The 21,244-nt window shown below is 43.8% G+C and overlaps 1 protein-coding gene across 2 annotated transcripts in view; it reads left to right on the top strand.

Moving 5' to 3' along the window:
• The window catches only part of dscaml1 (Down syndrome cell adhesion molecule like 1), a 107,521-nt gene that overhangs the window by 66,758 nt on the left and 19,519 nt on the right, over positions 1–21,244 (top strand). Inside the window, exons 6-20 of one of the 2 annotated variants that reach the window (XM_030393623.1) lie at positions 742–1,017; positions 1,856–2,155; positions 5,236–5,378; positions 5,888–6,017; positions 8,291–8,569; positions 9,620–9,748; positions 9,918–10,097; positions 11,376–11,581; positions 13,794–13,890; positions 14,003–14,131; positions 14,441–14,608; positions 14,891–14,961; positions 15,481–15,721; positions 20,116–20,262; positions 20,357–20,512. In XM_030393623.1, coding sequence (XP_030249483.1) covers positions 742–1,017; positions 1,856–2,155; positions 5,236–5,378; positions 5,888–6,017; positions 8,291–8,569; positions 9,620–9,748; positions 9,918–10,097; positions 11,376–11,581; positions 13,794–13,890; positions 14,003–14,131; positions 14,441–14,608; positions 14,891–14,961; positions 15,481–15,721; positions 20,116–20,262; positions 20,357–20,512 — 2,652 coding nt within the window. The remainder of the gene's footprint in view (positions 1–741; positions 1,018–1,855; positions 2,156–5,235; positions 5,379–5,887; positions 6,018–8,290; positions 8,570–9,619; positions 9,749–9,917; positions 10,098–11,375; positions 11,582–13,793; positions 13,891–14,002; positions 14,132–14,440; positions 14,609–14,890; positions 14,962–15,480; positions 15,722–20,115; positions 20,263–20,356; positions 20,513–21,244) is intronic. The other variant, XM_030393614.1, reaches the window with a different exon arrangement.

The following is a 21,244-nucleotide window of genomic DNA, read 5'->3' as shown; positions in this document are numbered from 1 at the left end:
TAATGTCGTCCGTGTGAATGAAAGACATGTGAGGAGTTGGTGCAGCTAGAGGAGAAGGCACACTTGTGGAGAAAATGGGGGAGGAGGTGGAGGAGAGGGAGTGTGGTCGGGGAAAAGGTGAAGTTAGTGGATGCTGGGCAGACTGGCCACAGGGCACATCACTGCACAACCCACAAACCTCCTATGACAGGGCATGGAAGGTGGTACACACACACACACACACACACACACACACACACACACACACATTTGGATACACACTTACAGTACATGCACTTATTGCCCGTGAAGAAAGTCTTACACATGCACTGTCGCTCCCTCACACACATGCTCACTCACATTCAGCAGCCTCCAGCACTTAACACCAGCTGCTTTATTGCTCACTGACATTTTCTCCCCTTTCTGTCTTACTGTCTCAGTTTTCCTCGCTGCTTAGCCTTCACAGTTACACACACACACACACACGCGATAACAGTGGCAGAAATCTTGAAACACAAACAACAAATACACAATCACACTACACCAAAATATGATTTGTGTTGCCTTGCCAGCAGGGCGTAGCTCCATTCAAATTGCTTTTGTTCAGCAATGCAAGACATGAGACAAGCCTGGAATCACACCAATACTGTAGCTTCAATATTTTGGTTGTCATTTCTGACTGACTGACATTTGAAAAAGTATTTGCTTCTTCTTCTCTTTCTTTTTTAACTAATCTCTACCTGGTCCTTCTTCCACCTCCAGAGCCACTGCGGGTCACCTTGTCTCCCAAGAACCTGAAGACGGGGATCAGCAGCACGGTCATCTTGTCCTGTGCCGTCCAGGGTTCCCCCCACTTTATCGTGTCCTGGTATCGTAACACAGAACCCGTCCTGCCTGATCAGCACTTTTCTATCCAGGGGGCTCACAATGAGACATTGTTCATTTCCGCTGCGCAGAAGAGACACTCCGGAGCCTACCAGTGCTTTGCCACGCGCAAGGGCCAGACCGCCCAGGACTTCTCCATTATACTGCTGGAAGGTGAGGGCAGACAGGTGTTGCCATGTCTGTGTTGCATTACACATTTACATCCACTGGGAAAGCTGGGAACCTGCTAGTGGCATATATTTTTGCAGTTTGTCAGAATTTCCACAAAATATCCTGGAGAGGAAGTGAAAGGGGCAGTGGAGAACTGATTGACAAAAAACAAAAGCATTGAAAATGTCATCAAGCTTGATAGAGAATTGATTTTTAATTAATTTTGAGTACAGGCACCTATACAATATGTAAAAATATTAGGAAACAAACATCCATGGTTTCAAGATAAATTCCGATAATCAGTAACTGTGACCGCAAAGTGAGGAGCTATGTGCACGCACTGGAGCCTACAACAGCCAACAATTGATTGCGAAGGCAGGAGACCAACTTTGTCTTCCATCACCTCTCTAATGAGCCACTTGCACGCCAACTAAGCAATCATTTTTGGACCAGATTATATGCACAAAGTTAGTGTAAATAAAGAAATAGATCCATTTTCAGTAATTCACATATGATGTGGAAACATTTATAGGTCATCTGCCAACTTAGTTATAATAAATATTTCAGTGGGCTCATACTTATATAGATCAATGACAAAACACTTACAGATCTTCTGACTGTTTGGGAAAACAAATCCGACTGTAACCTTTCAAAAGAGTCCAGAAATGGTAAGATGTAGTGAATAAAAATGTGTTCTTTTGCTTCCACTTAGCAGAGTGATTCAGTCTCCTCTCTCATTTCAATCCATCTCCCACCACAATGCTGTTTTGAATCCGGTGTTTCTCTTACTAATGTTTCTAAAATCACACTTTACACCTCTCGTGATATGATTGTTCCTCAGATGGCACACCCCGAATTGTTGCCTCCTTCAGCGAGAGGGTGGTGGTCCCGGGTGAACCGTTCTCCCTGATGTGCGCCGCCAAAGGAGCGCCTCCTCCCACCATCACCTGGACCCTGGACGATGAACCTGTGGCCCGGGACCTGTCTCGTGTTCGAGCCAGCCAGTACACGCTCTCTGATGGCAGCACTGTGAGCCACGTCAACGTCAGCAACCCGCAGATTCGCGATGGAGGAGTGTATCGGTGCGCCGCACGAAACTCGGCCGGTAGCGCCGAGTACCAAGCGCGCATAAACGTAAGAGGTGCCTGTCTACTTTTCAATATCAGTCATACAGAGGCTTCTCATAGCCTGACCCCTACCCCTTCCCTGACCCATATCCTATCCTGTACCCTTCTATATCTCTACCTCTATCTCTGTTTGTCTGTTCTGCTTTCTCATGAACTGCATATAGCTCTACTTTTCTTAATTTTCTTTTTTGTTCTGTCTGACTATTTTTACAACTATATGTTAATTATCTACAGCTCTTGCAGCTATTTTGTTCATCCGGAAGCCCACAGAGTGAACGTCGTCTGTCTCATTCTGTCTTTCTCTTCTCTTCTCGCAGTCTGACTGTCGTCTCACTTTTTTGAAAGCGCATACACATGAACACGTGAAGAAAACAAATACACCCACTCATCCACCTACCTGTACGTGCACTCACGTGAAAACACAGACATGTTCACGGCCAGGCGAAATGTTTCAATGAAGAGATTGTAGCATAACATATGGACAGAAGTGGCTAAAGAATAAGAAGTGAGACAAATGGATGAAGAAACTTTTAGATGGGAAAGAAACAGATGGCATGAGATAGAGGGAAGAGATGGAATAGATGAAATGAGAGAACAGGATTGACAAGGAGAGGAGTGCTAGTATCTGTTGGGGGAGTGATGATGAACTCTGGTGACAGGACTGGTGATGTCACTGTCGACAGAGACGACAAGGATAAGGAGCGACACGGATGGACAGGGCTCTCCCCCTCTCTCTTTCTCTCTCTCTCTCTCTCTTTCTCTCTCCCTCTCTCCCTACTCTCTCTCGCTCTCTCTCTGTCTGTCCTTTGGTGAAATGTGTAGTTGTGACATGTGAGTCTGCTCTAAGCAGACATGCCAGAATGATCATTGGAGTGAGAATGAGCCCCATTGCCAGAGAGCTTCAGCCCTACATTCAGCACAAACTGACACAAATACAGCCAACACACACACACACACACGCACACACGCACACACGTACACACATATGAAACGTAGCAGTAACACACTAGTATGCTTATTCACCCACTGAAATGTGATACAGTCAACTTATCTCATTCAGCGAGGGGCCAACAGCAAAGACACTGAGCACACAGACGTAGTTGACCACGCATGCACGTGTCTACTGTATGTGTGTGTGTGTGTGGCACCGTGTGTGTCTGTGCGACGGTGCTACTGAATAATACATCTTTCACTCGTCAGAACTTCAAAGCACAGCGCGCGCTGAGAAAGGGAGGAGAGCGAAAGAGGGAGAGAGAAGTGGGGGTAGGAGTGTTGGAAGGAGAGACAAAAACACAAGACACAAGGCGAACAATGGTGAGAAGGTCAGTGAAGAAGTGACGGATGATTGAGCGATAGCTCCCAGTGTCTTCCAGTGGTGCTAAACACATTTTGTGTCCGTCTGACTGTCAGTCTGCCTGCCTGCCCAAGACCTTCAGGCTCTGTCTTTTGGCAATGACACTTGAGCAACATATTGAGACCGTCAAGCTTCATTTTTGTCATATTTTTTACATCATTCACATTCATTTTGTTCAAGTTACTCATACACAACATACTGTAGCCCATTAAGCATGTCCTTAATAGTCACCCCAGCTCGAATGACATGTTCATCTGTTAAAACACAAGGAGAATGATGCATTTGTTCCAGTATGCAGCTGTGGAAAATGCACTTTGTCCATGCCCCACAGTGAATAAAAGTGGATCAAACATAAATAGAAAATCCATGATTAGGTTGTGAAAGGTGACATGTATGCTCATTTTCAGGCTTGTGATTTTATTTTGGGTTCCCACTAGAACAGGTTTACATGCTTTAATGCTCAAAAATACATCAATTATATCATACTGTCCAACGCTGCAGTACTGTATTCCCAATCTCTCTGAAACACTCTGTTTTAGCTCCTGTCTCTTTAAGGCCTCCTGGCCCCCCTCCTGGTTACCGATTGGTCAGCTCACATATGCCTGAGCCAGCACCGCTAACAACAGATCAGCTCTGATAAATCAATTCTTACACACTAAACTAGCACCTATTACTAGCGGTTATGTTACAAGTCACAGAATCAAAGGCAGGACTACTGGTGAGGCATTTAAGGAGCAGTGTTTTCTGTGGGCAAGAGGAGCTTCCATTGGTGAAGACTTTGACATTTTTAACTTTCAAGATCTTTTACATGCACAAGACTCTGAAGGTATGGAAAAGGAAATGAAAAAGCGTAAAAGCGCTGATTTAAAGTTGATCAGTTCCGCATCGGAGGGTCAGGGCTCGGCAGTATCCAACACAGATGTGGCAGGTGAGGGATGCATCTATCATAAAACACTTGACAGGAGCTGATCAGCATGATTGAAAATAAATACATCAAAATACAGTGTGATGCTGTGTTATTATCAGGCCCACCGATGCGCTGCCTTCCGGTAAGCTGAAACCACTAAATGAAGTGTCTAGATTTTCTCATCTGTTTCACCCACTCACTTCCCCTCGCTCTTTTTAGACTACTTATGTCGGTTACATTCAATGCTGGTTTGTTTAAATGTCAGTAACATTAAATGGAATTGCCGTCACTAATCCAATCTGACCTGTAAACAATAAAACTATTGCTGCCTCTCTGGAGTCTGGCATTCTCGTTTGAACGTTTCGTGTTTGGCTCATGCTCATTACAGGAACTATCAGAGAAACGGGCTCAATCCATAACATTTTCATCCACTTTTTTGTTCTCCCTTACTGACTTTTAAAGGCTTTGGACATGGCTTATTTTTAGCTTGCATTTCATAAAGGTAGCTCAGTAAACAGCTGAGTAACTGTGCACCTGGGCAGTAATTGTCAGATATTGTGCAGGAGTTTTGCAGGTGCTCCACCAGAAAAACTCCACAGTTGAAGCTGCTTTTTGACAGTAAGGCAAGACATTCTTACCTTTCTCTCTTTCTACACCCCTACGTCCTTTTTTTCCTCTTCTGTCCCTTCCCTTCTCCCCAACTCCCTTCCCTATCACCCCTCCCCTTTATTCCTAAAAATTCCACGACCTGCTTCTGACACCATCAACTAATGATCTTCTCCTTTTCCTCCTCTCTCTTCTTCCTTTCTGTCTCTTCTCTGTCCGTTCACCAGGTCCTCCAAGGATTCGTCCGATGAAGAACATCACCGCGGTGGCTGGAAGAAACACGTTCATAAACTGCCGTGTGATCGGATATCCTTATTACTCAATCAACTGGTACAAGGAGGGGCTTCTGCTGCCTGACAACCATCGCCAGGTGGAGATCGCTTTGGATTATTGATTGTTTTGTGTCAGCCTGTTTCCTAAAAGACCTTTGAATCAATTTGGGAACAATATTAGGGCTTTCTTTATGAATCATAATTGAAAAAAAGGTGCCCTTTCAGTGATGAAAATGCATATAAAATCGGTGATGTGACATTTATGCTCTCATGTCTATATAATGACACGAGTGAGCATTTGACAGAGAAAAAGAGTTTTATTGTCAGATAAAAGGTGGTTACAATCACTGAATTCTACATTCCCTGTGAGCCTATGTTTGAGGAATACAGCATTACACTGTTTTGTTTTTTATTTATCAGTACAGCAAAAAAACGATTTTAGAATAAAAATGATACACAAAGCAAATCAGTGGGACTTCTTTATGCATCACTGTCAGCCTTGTTTTAATGTTAGCTCATTTAAATTCACAGCTCTGTATAAAAAATAAAAGGACCAAACATGCCATATATACCATCTCTGAATGTAACCCTGCTCGCATCTGCTCAGGTGGTGTATGAGAACGGGACCCTGAAGCTCAGCGATGTCCAAAAGGGGATGGACGAGGGTGCCTACGTCTGCAGCGTGCTCATCCAACCACAGCTGTTCATTACACAGACCGTCTACGTCACTGTCAAAGGTCAGTCACAGGGTTATTTTGAAAGAACAGTGGAAGAGTTTCATAGACATGTACTTACAGCTAGCAACCCAGTTGCCAGGATGAAATTTTAGCAGTCAACGTTTCTGCAAACCACAGATACATCCATACTTAGGGGTCATAGGCCATGTATCATGTTGATATTTGTACAAAACCTGTTATATCAAGTTCCCATTACGTGCTTATTACCTGACTTGCATATTGGGAGATGGAGGGGACGGTGGTGGAGTTACATGTTACAGGCTGCTGAACCGATGACTGCAGTTTGAGTTTATGTTCGGCATTTGTAAATGTGATGTTTGAATAGGGGACATGATGCTTCAGCATTTGTAAACTGGGCGTTTGTAAGGGGACCACAGGACAATTTCCAACCATAATATTGATGACAGAAAATGGATATTTGTAATGGGACATTGGTCTTTCTCCAGCCAGGTTTGTGGTGACCAAAACAGATATTTTAAGCCAAGCAGTTATGTTTCCTTAACCCTAACCTGTGACACTGTGCTGCATCCTGCGCTAAGTATCACCCGAGACAAGGTGATTGCACCGTGGAGGTCTAAATAAAGCATAGCACAATAGCCTGCATATATTCTTATTTGGTGTTTTGCATAATTGATATGGACTTACAATACATATTTGGGAAAGTTTGTCCAAAGAGGTGAATATAGTAAAAGTAAACTAAATATGTGTTTAAAATGAATCTAGCTTTGTTTTACTGGGTTTACTTGTAAAAAAAAAAAAATTATGAATGTAAAACAGGGTGATTGTTTCGAGGGATGAAGCGTGAGTAAGAATGGTTTGTAGCAGGAGGATGTGAGTGAAACAGAGGCAGAGGAAAGAAGAAAGCTGTGTGCATTGCCTCTAATAACCCCTGATTAAGGGGCGGAGTGGCCTAGTGCGCTCTCTCAACCACTCAGCAATTACATAGAGCAGGAGTGCTATTGTATAAGATTTGTGTGTGTGTGTGTGTGTGTGTGTGTGTGCGCATGCTGTTCGCATGCATATATATTATGTGTGTGAATGACAAAGTGTGTGTGTGTGTATGTATGTGTGTGGTGTCTACATTCTGCATGTCACGTTGTATGTTATTTCGCTCTGCTCTCCGCGGCGATAGCATGACATGTTTGTTTTGGGGAAGTTGTCGAGTTGGCTGGTGTGGGTTGCGTGTGTTTCGACTTGACATTAGCAGATGTGTGAAATTCGCGGTGGTCTTCTGTACTGTTTGCGCGCACATGTGTGTGTATATGTGTGTGTGCGTATGCTGCGTGTGGGTATGTGCTTGTATGAATGTGTGCTCGTCATGTCTCTGATTTAATTAGATGAATTTTAACGAGGCCCAGATTAAATCCCCCAGATGTCTCAGCTGTAACAACCCCCTCCACCCCACCGCCAGCACCACCACCACCTCCACCTCCACCCTCCCCTCCTCCCCCACTCCAAACCACCGCCATCACCTCCGCCGCTCTCCATAGCAACACCGTTCTTCCCCCTGCGGATGGGGCTCTAATTAGAGCAGCTATTATGGGCTGGCTTTAGCAGGGCAGGCTTGGGTGGGGTGGAGTGGAGGGGTTGGTTGGGGGCACAGGTGGCTGCAGAGTGGGTAGTGGGCTAGTAGGCCATGCTGCGGGGATGTGGAGGCTTTGAGGGTCCAGGCTTAGATGACAAACTCAAAAACAGGGAGTTTACCGATCAGCCCTTCAGGTGAAAATAACAGATTCTGTCTTTGTGTCTCTCTCCTCTGTGTCTCTTCTCCCTCCACATCACCGATTCTCCCACCCCATGTCCTCTCGATGCCCCCGAAACATCAAATCTGTGTGTCTCCCGTTATTCTCCCTGCGTCTTCACATCTGACTTCCCTTCTATTCTCTATCCTTCACTTATTCATATCTGCCTCATATCTCTGTCTTCACCTCTTACTCACCCCGCTCATTTAAACAACCCCTTTAACTGTTTCCATTCATCTTTTTTTTCTTTATTTCCATTCTCTCTTTGCCTTGCTCTGCCTTCTCTCTATCTACCCTTTGTTTCCCCCTGTTGCCTGTCCTTGCTTTTTTTCTCTCCCCGGCTCTCCTTTTCGTTTCCTCGACTTGATCTGCCTGCTCTATCTCTTCTGCTCACCTTCCTTTATCTCATTTCACTATTTTCCCCTCAAACACTGTCTCTACTGCTGTTCTACTCGCTCTCTTCTCCTCTCTCTCCTCCCTTCACCTCTCTTGCTCACCCTTTCATCCTCCCCTCCTCTACCTCTCACTCAGTTCCACCACTGATCCAGCCATTTGACTTCCCGCCGACTTCCATCGGTAAATTGATGTACATCGCCTGCGTGGTGTCTTCTGGAGACATGCCCATACACATCACGTGGCGCAAGGACGGGCAGGAGATCGTGCCCTCCTCAGGCATCACCATTGACACAAAGGAGTTCATGAGCTCTCTCCAGATATCCAAGGTGTCGCTCAAACACAACGGCAACTACACCTGCATTGCCAGCAACGATGCCGCCACTGTCAGCACGGAAAGGCAGCTCACAGTTACAGGTGAGGATGGAGGGGATGAGAGAGCAATGCAGTGATTGGGGAATTGCACTCTAACATACTACAAGGAACTTTCAACTGGTTATGAAACAGTCTCAATTTAAAAGTGATGTCTCTATATAACCTACGTAAGCAAACAAACCACCAATGAAAGGCTAGGCTATTTTTATTTAGTTATTATCACCTTTCACGGGGTCGGATAAGTGCTGAAAATGTAACCATTTTCTATAATGGACGAGCTGTTCTGTAGTCTGGTGGTACAACACTTAAGCAAAATGTTCATTATTTATTTTACCCTCATATCACAGAAATACAAATATAGTATTAAAAATACTTTGAATCAGATCAGTCTTTCACTGGCTTTCAAAACGAAGGCTTTCACTAGCCAGATCAAGATCTTTACAGCATGAGGCAGTGATGCTCATGCCGCCAGGATCAAAAAACAAATGGAAGTTCCTTATAGTAGCTTTAAATAAAGTTTGGTGACTAGAAAGTATGCACAAAAAACCCCTTTGTCAAGTATGAGATAAGTAGGAAGCAGTTCCAAAAAAACCAAACATTTCCCCCTTTCTCATATGATTTCATTTAGATAATTATTTGAGACCTAACATGTTAAGCTTATCCAATATTTCACAAAAACAGAAGAGAGAGCACACGGCAGTTAAAAATAGCAACACCACAACCAACCACAACATTAAAATGCTGCATAATAACAACAAGATGTATTATCATATCGGTCACATTGGTCACATTTCTGCAGAACCAGTGCCTTTTGCTCATAATGCTTTTGTGCTTTTACTTAAGCAGGATTTTGAATGCAGGACCATTCCGTTTTTTCCATCACTGCAAACACATTCATTAAACTTGATTATAATTAACATAGCAGTTGAAAAGTTAGGATTTAGTGGAACATTAGTTCAGTTGATAATGTTCTGACTGAAATTCAGTGCACTGGCCATGATGGAAACATGACATATGGTTCCATTTTGGGAAAGAACCAACAGTTACGTTTTTGTCTTTATATACTGTTCCCTTCCTCTTCTCTTCCTCCAGTGCCTCCCCGGTTTGTAGTGCAACCCAACAACCAGGATGGGATCTATGGGAAGGCCGGGATCCTTAACTGTTCCGTCGATGGATACCCTCCTCCTAAGGTCATGTGGAAGCATGCCAAAGGTACACTAGGTACATGACCCATCTTTCATTCTTTTATCTATGTACTGTGATGTGTCTCTGTCTGCTTTTTCTCAGGCCATTGTCATATTCACAGGTCCATACTTCCCATAGTAAATTTGATTGCAAATGTCAGTGACTATACATTTCATCATTATCTCCTGCTTCTCTTCCTGTCCAGCGGGTATTGGGAATCCGCAGCAGTACCACCCTGTGCCTCTGACGGGCCGTATCCAGATCATGAATAACGGCTCTCTGCTCATCAGACACGTCCTGGAAGAGGATCGAGGATTCTACCTCTGTCAGGCCTCCAACGGAGTGGGCTCCGACATCAGCAAGAGCATGGTCCTCACTGTGAAGAGTGAGTACACACACTCACAAAGGGCTAATGTAGCAGGTTTTTTTTTTTTTTCATGCCGTAGATGACTGCAGCGAGGCCATCTAGAATGCTCCAGTACTCCTGCTTTATCAGTCTTAATGCACACATACTCGCTAAGTGTGTCAAACCAATGAGCCGGCTCGCACTACTCTCCCTGCGCTCTGTGGGCACAGACATATATACGTGCACGCTGATGAATTGGTGGAGCAAAGGTGACCGTAGGAGCAGTAAGAAAGAGAGAGAGAGAAGTGTGTGTGTGTGTGTGTGTGTGTGTGTGTGAGAAAGCGATTGATCTTTTGGCTCTTGGGATCTGTCTACAGACAATCAAAAACACTTTGAGCTTAATCATTATCTGCAATCAATCTCTCGAACCTGCCCTCGCTGTCAGTCACACCCTGTGAAAATGCATAGGGAAAATACGCACACACACACACACACACACACACATACACACACATACACAATGTCAACATCAAGCCGGGCATGTAGCTGCATGCAATACGATGACCTTACAAAGCAGCCGTACACACAAAATTGATGTCCACGCTTCATTTCTGGCTCCTTTTTTGACACATATAAGCAGGTGCACATAAATACTACTACTAGTTGCACCATGTTCTCCTATCACAGGATCGCCCACAACCCCTCCTCTCTCGCTCTCTCTCCCTCTCCCTCTCTCTTTCCTCCTCTGGTGTTAGTGTTATTGATTGAACCGTTCCTCTACTCTGCCTCCCTCAATTCTGTCTGTTTCGCTCAGCGGAGAGGGAGGAAAAGAGGAAAAGAGGGGAGGCCGAGATGAATAAGTGATGAAAACAAAACAGCAGAACCCTCCTCAGATCGGTATTGTGTGTGCGTGCTGGCCATAAGATTGAGTGTGTGAGTGGATCTGTGTGTACATTGTGCGCAGGAAAGGTAGAGTGTATCGTTTTCGCCTCTTCATTCACCTAGACTCCGATGTTAACTATTGGAGAATGAGAGAGGAGGTTTATTGACTTTACCTCATTGACCATAGCTCTTCATTACTCTACTGCAATGGAACTTGGCGACTCTGAACTCCACCTTTTTAACTGCCAGCCATCCTGCCCCTGCTCCCCACTCTCTTCCTACTTTCTACTCATTATCCACTTAATCTTTCCTTTTCCTTCCCCCACTCCCTCTTTTATCTGCCTAATATCCCTCTCATCAATCTGTTTACTGTCACCATTTCTCCCTGCTCCACCCCAACTTCATTGCACACTCTCATTTCCCGTCTCAACCCAGTCCCAGCGATGATCACCAGTCACCCCAACACCACCATGGCTAAGAAGGGTCACGTGAAGGAGCTGAACTGCACAGCCAGGGGAGAATGGCCGATCATCATCCGCTGGGAGAGAGGCGACACGGTCATCGACCCCGACCGAAACCCCCGGTACTCCATTACCACTAGTCCCAACGAGAAGACGGACGAGGTGTTGTCCACGCTCAAGGTAAGAAACACTTCAAACACATTAAGACAGCAGTGTCTTTATGACTCCGACAAATAGATTCCATTTCCTCTTTTGTCTGTCCAAGCTCTGTTTTTATGAGTCACGGTACGAGTCTAGTAAGCTGTGTGCTTTATTTTTGTTGCCTGAGGTGTATTGGATAAAGGTGAGATTGAGGTGAGTCCATTATCATATCAGTCAGCGTGTTATAGGGTTGTTAAAAGCTGGTAACAGTCGTGGCCTGTCTAATTGCTTGAGAGTAGGAAAAACTGGTGCACACTCCTTATTCAGATGACCTTTCAGCCCGCAGGTAAACTTCAGTAATGTGTGCAAAGGTTTACCATGTTTTCCTCCCACCACAACATACCATCAGCATGGAAGTGTGAATACACAGCAAAAGATAACATCTCTTCTTGAAGTAAAGAAAATAGAAATAGAAAATGGTGATGGATCAAGCCATTGTGGCTGAAGGGGTTGAGTACATGACTTTCACTGAGGAGGCTGGGGTTTGTTTCCTGTTTGAAATATATGAATTTACTGTTAACTTATAAGGTTAACTTATTTTTTTGGCTTATTTTGGTTAGGTTTATCCAACAAAATTAATTGTATAAGTTTAGGAACAGATGGTTTTGGGTTAAACTACTACTCGTTTCGCAACATTAACCACATGTTGGATAGGATAACTTCTCCTATGTGTGTATTTTTTGGGTGCTTTTTCCGGGGTTGCACAGTAATTACATTAATAAAAATATGATTTGTCAGGCTGGTGTTACTTAGAGAGGGTAGCAACGGAGCCCTGTGATGTCAAGAGGAGCTGAATCATGTTCTGATAAATGAAGGTCGCATGGAATAGTGTACATACAGATTTTAGGATTGGGATTTTATTAGGATCCCCATTAGATGATGCAGATTAAACGCTACTCTACATGGTATCTACACAGAATGTAAACATATCAAAACAGACAGAACAACCAACCGCCTTTAAACCGAAAAGGAAGGCATTCATGGAGTGTATGTCACCAATTGTGGATGAAGATGCTGTCATGCTTACAGAAGTCTATTCGGACACTCCTTTACCAGCTAAACTGACATGAATTGCACACAGGGTACATCAGACATAGTGCACTTTTCCATGTTCTCAAGCCTGTGGGTGTCAAACGGTGCAAAAACTTAAAGGAGAACTTCGGTTGATTTAAACATGCAGCTTCATTGCTCAAGCTACCCTTGATTTGCCAGTACCGAAGACGCGAACAAATTTGGTCCAGCCATTACAGAGCTCCGTGAACGGAGACTTAGCATTGAACGCTAACAGCATGGGGTCAGAACTTTACACTGTGTTTTAAGCGTCTTAACATGCTCCACATCTCACACCAAAAGTTATGCAACATCAGCAGACACCTTACAACACAGCACTGTAGCGTGTATGACTCAAAATGAATAAAAAAGTAGTTAAAACAGTGTGTTTGTGCAAGCAGCTACATTACCTGTGTGTTGACATCCGTGTGTTCCGGTAGCTAGACCAAACTAGCATATCCATCGAGTGTGCACTTAACAGGCTTAACAGGCTATTGTAAGGCTCATGGCTCATGACAGGCTGTAACATGGACATGTACATTATGAACATAAACACGAAAATGCTGGATTACGTTTCCGTCTCCGCCAGTGAGGGAGTAAGTGCACGCTCGACGGATTGACTAGTTTGGTCTAGCCACCGGAAGACGCGGATGTCAACAAACAGGTAAGTAGCTGCTTGCACAAACACACTGTTTTAACTACTTTTTTATTCAGTTTGAGTCATACACGCTACAGTGCTGCGTGCTAAGGTGTCTGCTGATGTTGCATAACTTCTGGTGTGAGATGTGGAGCATGTTAAGACGCTTAAAACACAGTGTAAAGTTCTGACCCCATGCTGTTAGCGTTCAATGCCAAGTCTCCGTTCACGGAGCTCTGTAATGGTTGGACCAAATTTGTTCGCGTCTTCGGTACTGGCAAGTCAAGGGTAGCTTGAGCAATGAAGCTGCATGTTTAAATCGACCGAAGTTCTCCTTTAAGTCTTGACACCCAAAATGCAGTTCATCACTAGACTGGTACTGTAGAGAAACAATTCTCACTAGGCCCCTTCTCCATAACAAAGCTGTGCTTTATACAATTTCCCTGCACAAAGATAGAGCTGTTTGTCTCTCTCTTATTTCTCTTTTTGCCTCTGTCCCTACAGCTAAAGCCAGCAGAGCGTGAGGATTCAGTCTTCTTCTCCTGTCATGCCATCAACTCTTATGGAGAAGGACGAGGCCTTATCCAGCTCACTGTGCAAGGTAACCATTTCCTGTATAACCGTATGTACTGACTCCGTCTTTTGGTGCTACTTCCTCCTCTTTTAACTTTGCCTCCCTCCCTTTCTTGACTCCCTCTCATTTTAATCCTCAGAGCCCCCAGACCCTCCAGAGTTGGAGGTCCGAGAAGTGAAAGATCGCAGTATGAATCTGCGGTGGACACAGAGATTTGATGGAAACAGCGTCATTACCTCCTACGACATTGAGTACAAGAACAAGACAGGTAAGTGAAAAGATTTGTCATCTTATAGAAAATGAAGATAGAAAAGTGAGTCCGACAGGGGACCAAAATGCTTAGATGTTGTGTTTGTTCTCTTTATTTGACCGTGTCAAAATACAAACTGGCACATTTGGACTTTCCATTTCTGTATTTATTTTTTTGTCTAATTACAAAAGCAAGTTTTTGATATTGAGTTGTCAGGCGGGGGGTTAAAGGGAAGACATGACATGAGTAAGAGTGAGAAAATAAGATTCCCCAAATAAATCAAAATTAAAACTTCATAAAACTGTTATCGTCTTCTCTTTTTGTCAGACTCCTGGGAGCTGAAACACGCCACTCGAAACATCTCCCCCACCAACAATCAGGCCAACATAGTGGACCTTCACCCTGCCTCCGTCTACAGCATTCGCATGTACTCCTACAATTCTATTGGCAAGAGCGAGGCCAGTAAGGAGCTCACCATCAGCACAGAGGAAGCCCGTAAGTATCTGCTTTTTAACTAATGTCAATGTGAGTAAATCTTTCACTTTGGCTTTATTGTATAAGCCTCTGCAATTGAGTTGTAGCTGATAGCTGTCCTTGAATACACATTTTGTATTGAAAGACAATTTCAATGAATCTAAGAAAACAGAAGAAACCATCTTTGAAAAACTGCACCCCAGTCTTTCAGAGCTGTGAGAGTTACTGGAAAAATGAAAACCACTGAATGTTTGTTGACGGATGCCTCCACCTCCACCCCTGTGTGTTTGCCTCCTTCTGCAGAGCCCGATGGTCCTCCCATGGAGGTGATCCTGCAGCCTGTGACCTCTCAGAGTATCAGGGTCACCTGGAAGGTAAAGTGTTAGACTTGTCTTACCTCTAAACAGCTATTTTGATTTTTATTTATACATCTCTCCTCGGGCTAGTTCTTTCCAATCTGTGTACATACATGTGGATAAAACAAAATCATTATGGCCTGTGCTATTACCATATTGTGTTGGAACAAAATAAGGCTTGTGACTTTTCATTACACTGCCCTTTCTCCTTCAAATTACTAACAGAAGGACTTGAAATTGACAAAGCTGCTTACTATGGGGGAATTTAAGTCAATTTCACTAGACTAATGCAGTGTCTGTTTCAAACAAACACTCTTCAGCACAGATTATGTGGTAATGTGAGGGGGTTTAAAGATCCATTTTTATTCCCTTCTGAACTGCTCATAGACTCATTGAAGACACCCCGATGATATCAGACATGGTTGATATTTACAGTTTAAAATCTGTATGATTGTATTACTCTGGTCGGCTTTTCAAGGCATTCAGAAGAAGCTGGTAAACACTGTATCATGTCAATACTGTCTTTGTGTTCCCCAGGCTCCCAGGAAGGAGCTGCAGAACGGGGTGATCCGTGGTTACCAGATCGGTTACAGAGAGAACGGCCCGGGCAGCAACGGCCAGTACAGCATCGTGGAGATGAAGGCGACGGGTGACAGTGAGGTCTACACTCTGGACAACCTGAAGAAGTTCGCCCAGTATGGCGTGGTCGTCCAGGCTTTCAACAGAGCCGGCACAGGGCCTTCCAGCTCAGAGATCAACGCTACGACACTGGAAGATGGTGAGGATCAGGATAACGAGACACTTACAACAAAAGTCAGCATGTATGAAAAGGGTTAGCGATCGGCACATTATATTCAGGAGAAGAGTAAACCGCCAGACCTACTGTCTGAAATATCCGCCAGCTTTGATTCACAGTTACTGCACTTTCTCTGTTGCCATTGTTCTTTCTGCTTCCTCTCTGTCTGATCTGTGTCAAATCATGCCACGCTTTGTAACCTAAAATTACTACATTTTCTCTGTTCTTTCAACACAAATGAATGTGGGCTGCTGGAGTCCAAATGCTTTTTAACAAATACCAAGGACACACATGGTCTCGTATACACAGTATATATTCAGCAGTACTGCAGAGAGGTTGATTGATGTGGAGATGCCACCATGCATCCCGATGGCTGGTGCGTAGATCAGCCAAATGTTCAGTGAGTGAATAGATGAATGAATGAACTACAAAAGCACTTTTCTTTTCCTAGGCTGCACAAATCCTGAACAGTGTTTAGGGATATTTAAACTGCATCTGGCTGTGAGAGTGCAAGAAAATGCACATAATGAGAGACAATCATAGGAATACCAGGGTGCCAGGGTTTTATTCATTCAGGTAAGTGCCGTAGTAGCAAAATAGCAAAGATGTTCAACAATTTCCGGTCCTGCAATATTAAGAAATCTTTCAAAAAACATATATTGTCCTAAATACACACGTCTATCAAGCTCTGAACCGAAGAGTAATCTCATGTGATTTCCGGCTACCGTTTCAACAATTTCTATTGACTATTGTCTAAAGCCGATCTAGCCAAAAGAAGGGCCAGCAGGCCAAATTCTGCCCGCCATAAGGTTGAATTCAGCCTACCAAATGTTTTTAGTCATAAGAAATTGAATTAAATAAAAATAAATATACTATAGATTGGTCGTTTCATTTTTTTGAGAGGTAAAATGCACTTTATCAAGGATCCCTAATTTTATGAGCACGGTAGGTAATGTGACATTTGCGAAGAAAAAGTTGGAGTTATGGGATCTTGGAATCCTAGCAGCATTTTGCATTTCCACAGTACAATAGATTGATGAATAGATAAACTATATTAGGCCCTTGTCCCACAGTTAGATTTTAGGTTTGGCTCTCAAAGGAAAATTGTTTCGGCACCTCTGCTGCTCTACGGCCAGTATTTTAGGGCCTCTGGGCTCCAGATCTGGACAGTGGATAACAGATAACTGGGCCAAGACTTCTGTGCAACGGTCATTGTTCACAATCTGATAAGCAACTTGAGACACAGAGAGGAGATGGAGCTGATGCAGATACATAAAAAAGTGAATAAAACAGTAACAATCAAAAACAGGAAGCAGATGAGTTTCGAGATCGCATTTCGGCTATTGGTTTCAGCTCCTTTCGCTCTCCACGCAGGCTGTTTCCCATTTTAACGTGATGAGTCAGTTCCACTCAGACTATAAATGGACTACAGATGGATCACAAATAAAAAAAAACAAAACAGAGTGCCTCTGATATGAAAGTTTTGTCCCTTGCCAACAAATTCCGCATTTATATGAAGGTGCAATATTTATAGAGTTTACTTTATGTGTACCTTCTACCAAATTGAATTTACATGATTAAACAAGTTTCAGGATATCTTTTTTTATATCAAAGACAATCAAAACATCCAATAGCCACCGATATCCTCCACAAGATCCGTAGCGGAATACACTGGTCAATGTTGTGGGCTGACTTTGTTTATTGTTAGTTTTGCTGAATGGTGGAAGACATTTTATCAAACGTAAGTGATCATAAAGGAATATAAAGCTGGTCCTTGAAGATTTGAAAAGGCAAGATAGTGTGTGGGGCCAAAGGTATTGTTGTGAGAGATACGGAAGGTGTGTAGTGATAAAGCAGTAGGACCACTTGGACTTCCAAAGGCAATGATTTACAAGGCATTGCAGCTTCTCCAAAAGTCAATTATTTATTCATTTCCTGCTAAATTAAATTTTCCAAGTGAGCTGCATTAATTGACTTTTGGCCACTAAGGAGCAAAATAAATTCAAACTAGCTGACAGACGTCATCATTAAAACACAGATAACTACGGATAAACAATCTCTGGAGAAAAACCTTTAAAAAATTGTCCTTCTTGTGTTCTTTCTTCATTTATTCTTGCATCATGCAAACACATAGCACACTTGTCATACATGATCCACATTTGTCTGAATACAGTCAGGTATACATACACACACGCATGCACACACACACACACGCACATGTATACACACACACACACACACAGACACACATACACATCACATACAAACTTGTCCACCCAGTGAACAGTTAGCTGAGCCCCATTGGTCCAGAGCAGACAGAGCCCTCCAGTTCTTCCCTGTGGCTGTCACCGTGGCGACAGTGATATTGATGGCCATTATGATAATAGTGATAACAACAAGCATACTAAAAATAATTATAATTAGCTTGTCTCTCTGTCTGTCTCTCTCTCTCTCGTTCCCTCTGCTAGCTTCCTGCTGTAATTATCCACAGCTGAGCGCATTGTCTCTCCGCTCCCCTCTTTTCATCTTTTTTTCTGCCCTTCCCTTGCTACCCTTGCTTTTAACTCTCTTCCTCCCTTCCTCCCTTCTTCCTCTGCCCCCTCACCCTCCGTCTCCTCCCCCCTGTAGCCCCAGTCCAAAACTGCCTTTCATTATGTTCCTGTGTTCCCGTCTTCTCTTCCAAAACTTATGTACTCATTTAGCTCACCTTTTTCTTCACACCCCTTCTTCTCAGTCCTCATCTCTCCTCTTGCGAAGGTGCTACTGCAAACAGGAACTGGGCTGTGTTTTGTTGCCGACTAATTATTTAGACTCGGAGCCTACAGGTTTATTCATGCAAAACCCTGTTTCAGTCTTCTAATCCTCCTTTCTCCTCTCCCTCCCTTCCTCCGTCCTCCTCCCTGACTCCTCGCTCTCCACCAGCTGCAGAGAAATTCCCTGGTGGACTTGGCCCGATCTCTCTTTCATTGCTCTCTGTCTTTCAGTCGCCTCTCTTCCTCTCTTCCTGCCCCTCCTTCTCTCACAAGTTGACTTCTGTTCATCGTCAACAGTGCGCGTTATTCAAAGCCTGAAAGACTAATGGTCAGCGGTGGCCAATAGATGAGACACCTGGACTGGCGGGGACAGAAGGAGGCTTGTACAGAGAAAGAGAGATGGCGGTTGTAGAGATGGTCCTATACATCAGGCTGGACGCATGTCATGAGCTTTTTTATCTATCGCTAGCCTGTTTACTCACTTCAGGTTTGATATGGAAATCCCTGCTAGGATTTTTTAGAGAGGGTTAATTTAATTATCTATTAATAAGACAGCCGATGCAGTCCTGCTTTTGAGACAATGGCAGCCCTTGCTTTACAATTACAGCATTAAAATGCCAACAGACTGCTGCCGCCACAAAAATTTCACTTGCACCACACCATCTAGTTCTTATCAAGTTTTATTCTCAAGGTGTCTTTTAAAGCTACCTGAAGTCTCCATGCCCGTATGAAGTAACAGAGACATCTTTATTCTATCTGTACACATACTGAACTTGTGTTGTGCGTACATCTCACGGCATTGACTTACCGTATACACGTTATCGTCATCTGTCTTTTGCTCCACTATAAAAAAGTCCAAGATATTTGACCTCATTATTCCCATCTTAAGATTTTATATCACGCAATTTGAAATCAGGAAATTGAAGACATTTGACCTCTTTGGTTCTGCAAATTTAAAGAACGCTCTTACTGGCATTGTATTTGATATCATGTTCCACACCATGCACAGAAAACAGAGGAAGCACCTGAGACTACTTAAATTGTGGCAGAGATCCAAAAAATCTCAACCTTTTGGGCAAGTTTGTCTGCAGTGATGCAGAAGACATCCATTTGTTGGAATGGTACTTCCAACAAACGTTGAGTCGTGGATTTGAACTTTCGCTCAGTTGACTTAAAGGTGGATTCAAAACCCTTCAACCATACAGAACCTGACCTGTTGGAAGAACAGATCCCAAAGTTTCAAAGCATACCAAATATGAGATATATGGGATTTTGTCACAGTGTGAGATAAGCAACTTAGAGCCTGAAAAAATGGTTTAGAATAGTTAAAATGCATATATGATATCAGAGTCTCATTAAACATCCACAGAAATGTGAGTAATTAGAAGTCCCTGCTCTAAAAAACAGATAATTTACTGTAGCTGTTAATCAAGACTGTGTTCACAAGGTTGATCAGGAAGACATCCAAAAATTAGAGAACCTTGAGTTGGAGCAGAGAGGTGTGATGCACCTTTTATAAATTAATAGACTTTTTCTTATTTTAGTAAAACTTGTCAGATAACTGAGGATGCATGGTTTGATAACTTATCTCATTGTTTCTCTTCTCTGTCTGTTCTTCTTCAGTGCCCAGCCAGCCTCCTCAGAACGTGCGAGCCATTTCCGTAACATCGGACGAGGCGGTCATCACATGGGCCGAACCCCCCAGGCTGACCCTGCACGGTGTATTGAAGGGATATCGTGTGGTGTTCTGGGCCGTCTTCCCAGACGGAGGTGAGTTGAGTGCATCTTTATCTGAACCTGCAGGACTTATAACATCTTGGTCCTCATTCTGAACATCTCTGTGTGACTCTCCTTTGTGTCTCAGAATGGGGCGAGATGCAAAACATCACAACCATCAAGGAGCAGGTGGAGCTCAGGGGCCTGGAGAAGTTCACCAACTACAGCATCCAGGTGCTGGCCTACACACAGGCTGGAGATGGAGTCCGCAGCAACGTGCTCTACATCCAAACCCGTGAAGACTGTGAGTACATATTTTAGTAGATCAAGAGAATTTTGCTTTGACCACACCTTCAGAGCAGGTTCAGGGAGTTTTTTTGCTCTTGGTTCAGGCTGTAGGGGGTGTAGAGGGGGTCTTTGTAAGGCTGAGGGTTTCTGATTAAAACCTCTTTGTGCTCTGATGTGCCATTACCAGTGCTAATGAGAATTAAGAAGCCAAAAAGTGTGTGTGTGTGTGTGTGTGTGTGTGTGTGTGTGTGTGTGTGTGTGTGTGTGTGTGTGTGTGTGTGGTGTAAAAGGAGCCTCAGGGTGTGGGTCTGTGCGTGTGAATATGCGGAAGTGTTGGCGGGGGTTAAGTGTGTGTGCACGTGTATAGTGTCTTAGTGTTGATGTGCGCGAGTGCGTGTGTGTATATGCGCTATTGTTTGTGTGCAAGTCTAGCTCAGCACCCAGCACAAGGAGAGGGATTAATTCTTTGTGGCTTAAAGAGAATTAATTTTGTGCTTACACTGGCGGGCTGTGGATTACATCCGTATCCGCCTCTCCTCTCCCTCCCTGGGGCCAGGCAGAGGAGGAGGCGGACGTCTGGAGATGAAGAAAATGAGAGAGAGAGAGAGAGAGAGAGAGAGAGAGAGAGAGGAGGGGGCCAGAGATTCTAAGAAGTGTCATTTCAGAAAAGGCCTTTATTCTCTCTTTTCTCACTATATCTCCATTTTATGAGCTGGCCTCGCTGTGATTGGTTTTCAAATATGTGTGT

Source organism: Sparus aurata, chromosome 2 (genome assembly GCF_900880675.1).
Source record: "Sparus aurata chromosome 2, fSpaAur1.1, whole genome shotgun sequence".
Lineage (NCBI taxonomy): Eukaryota > Metazoa > Chordata > Actinopteri > Spariformes > Sparidae > Sparus > Sparus aurata.
Note: the sequence above shows the minus strand (reverse complement) of the source record. Positions and strands in the feature narration are given on the sequence as shown.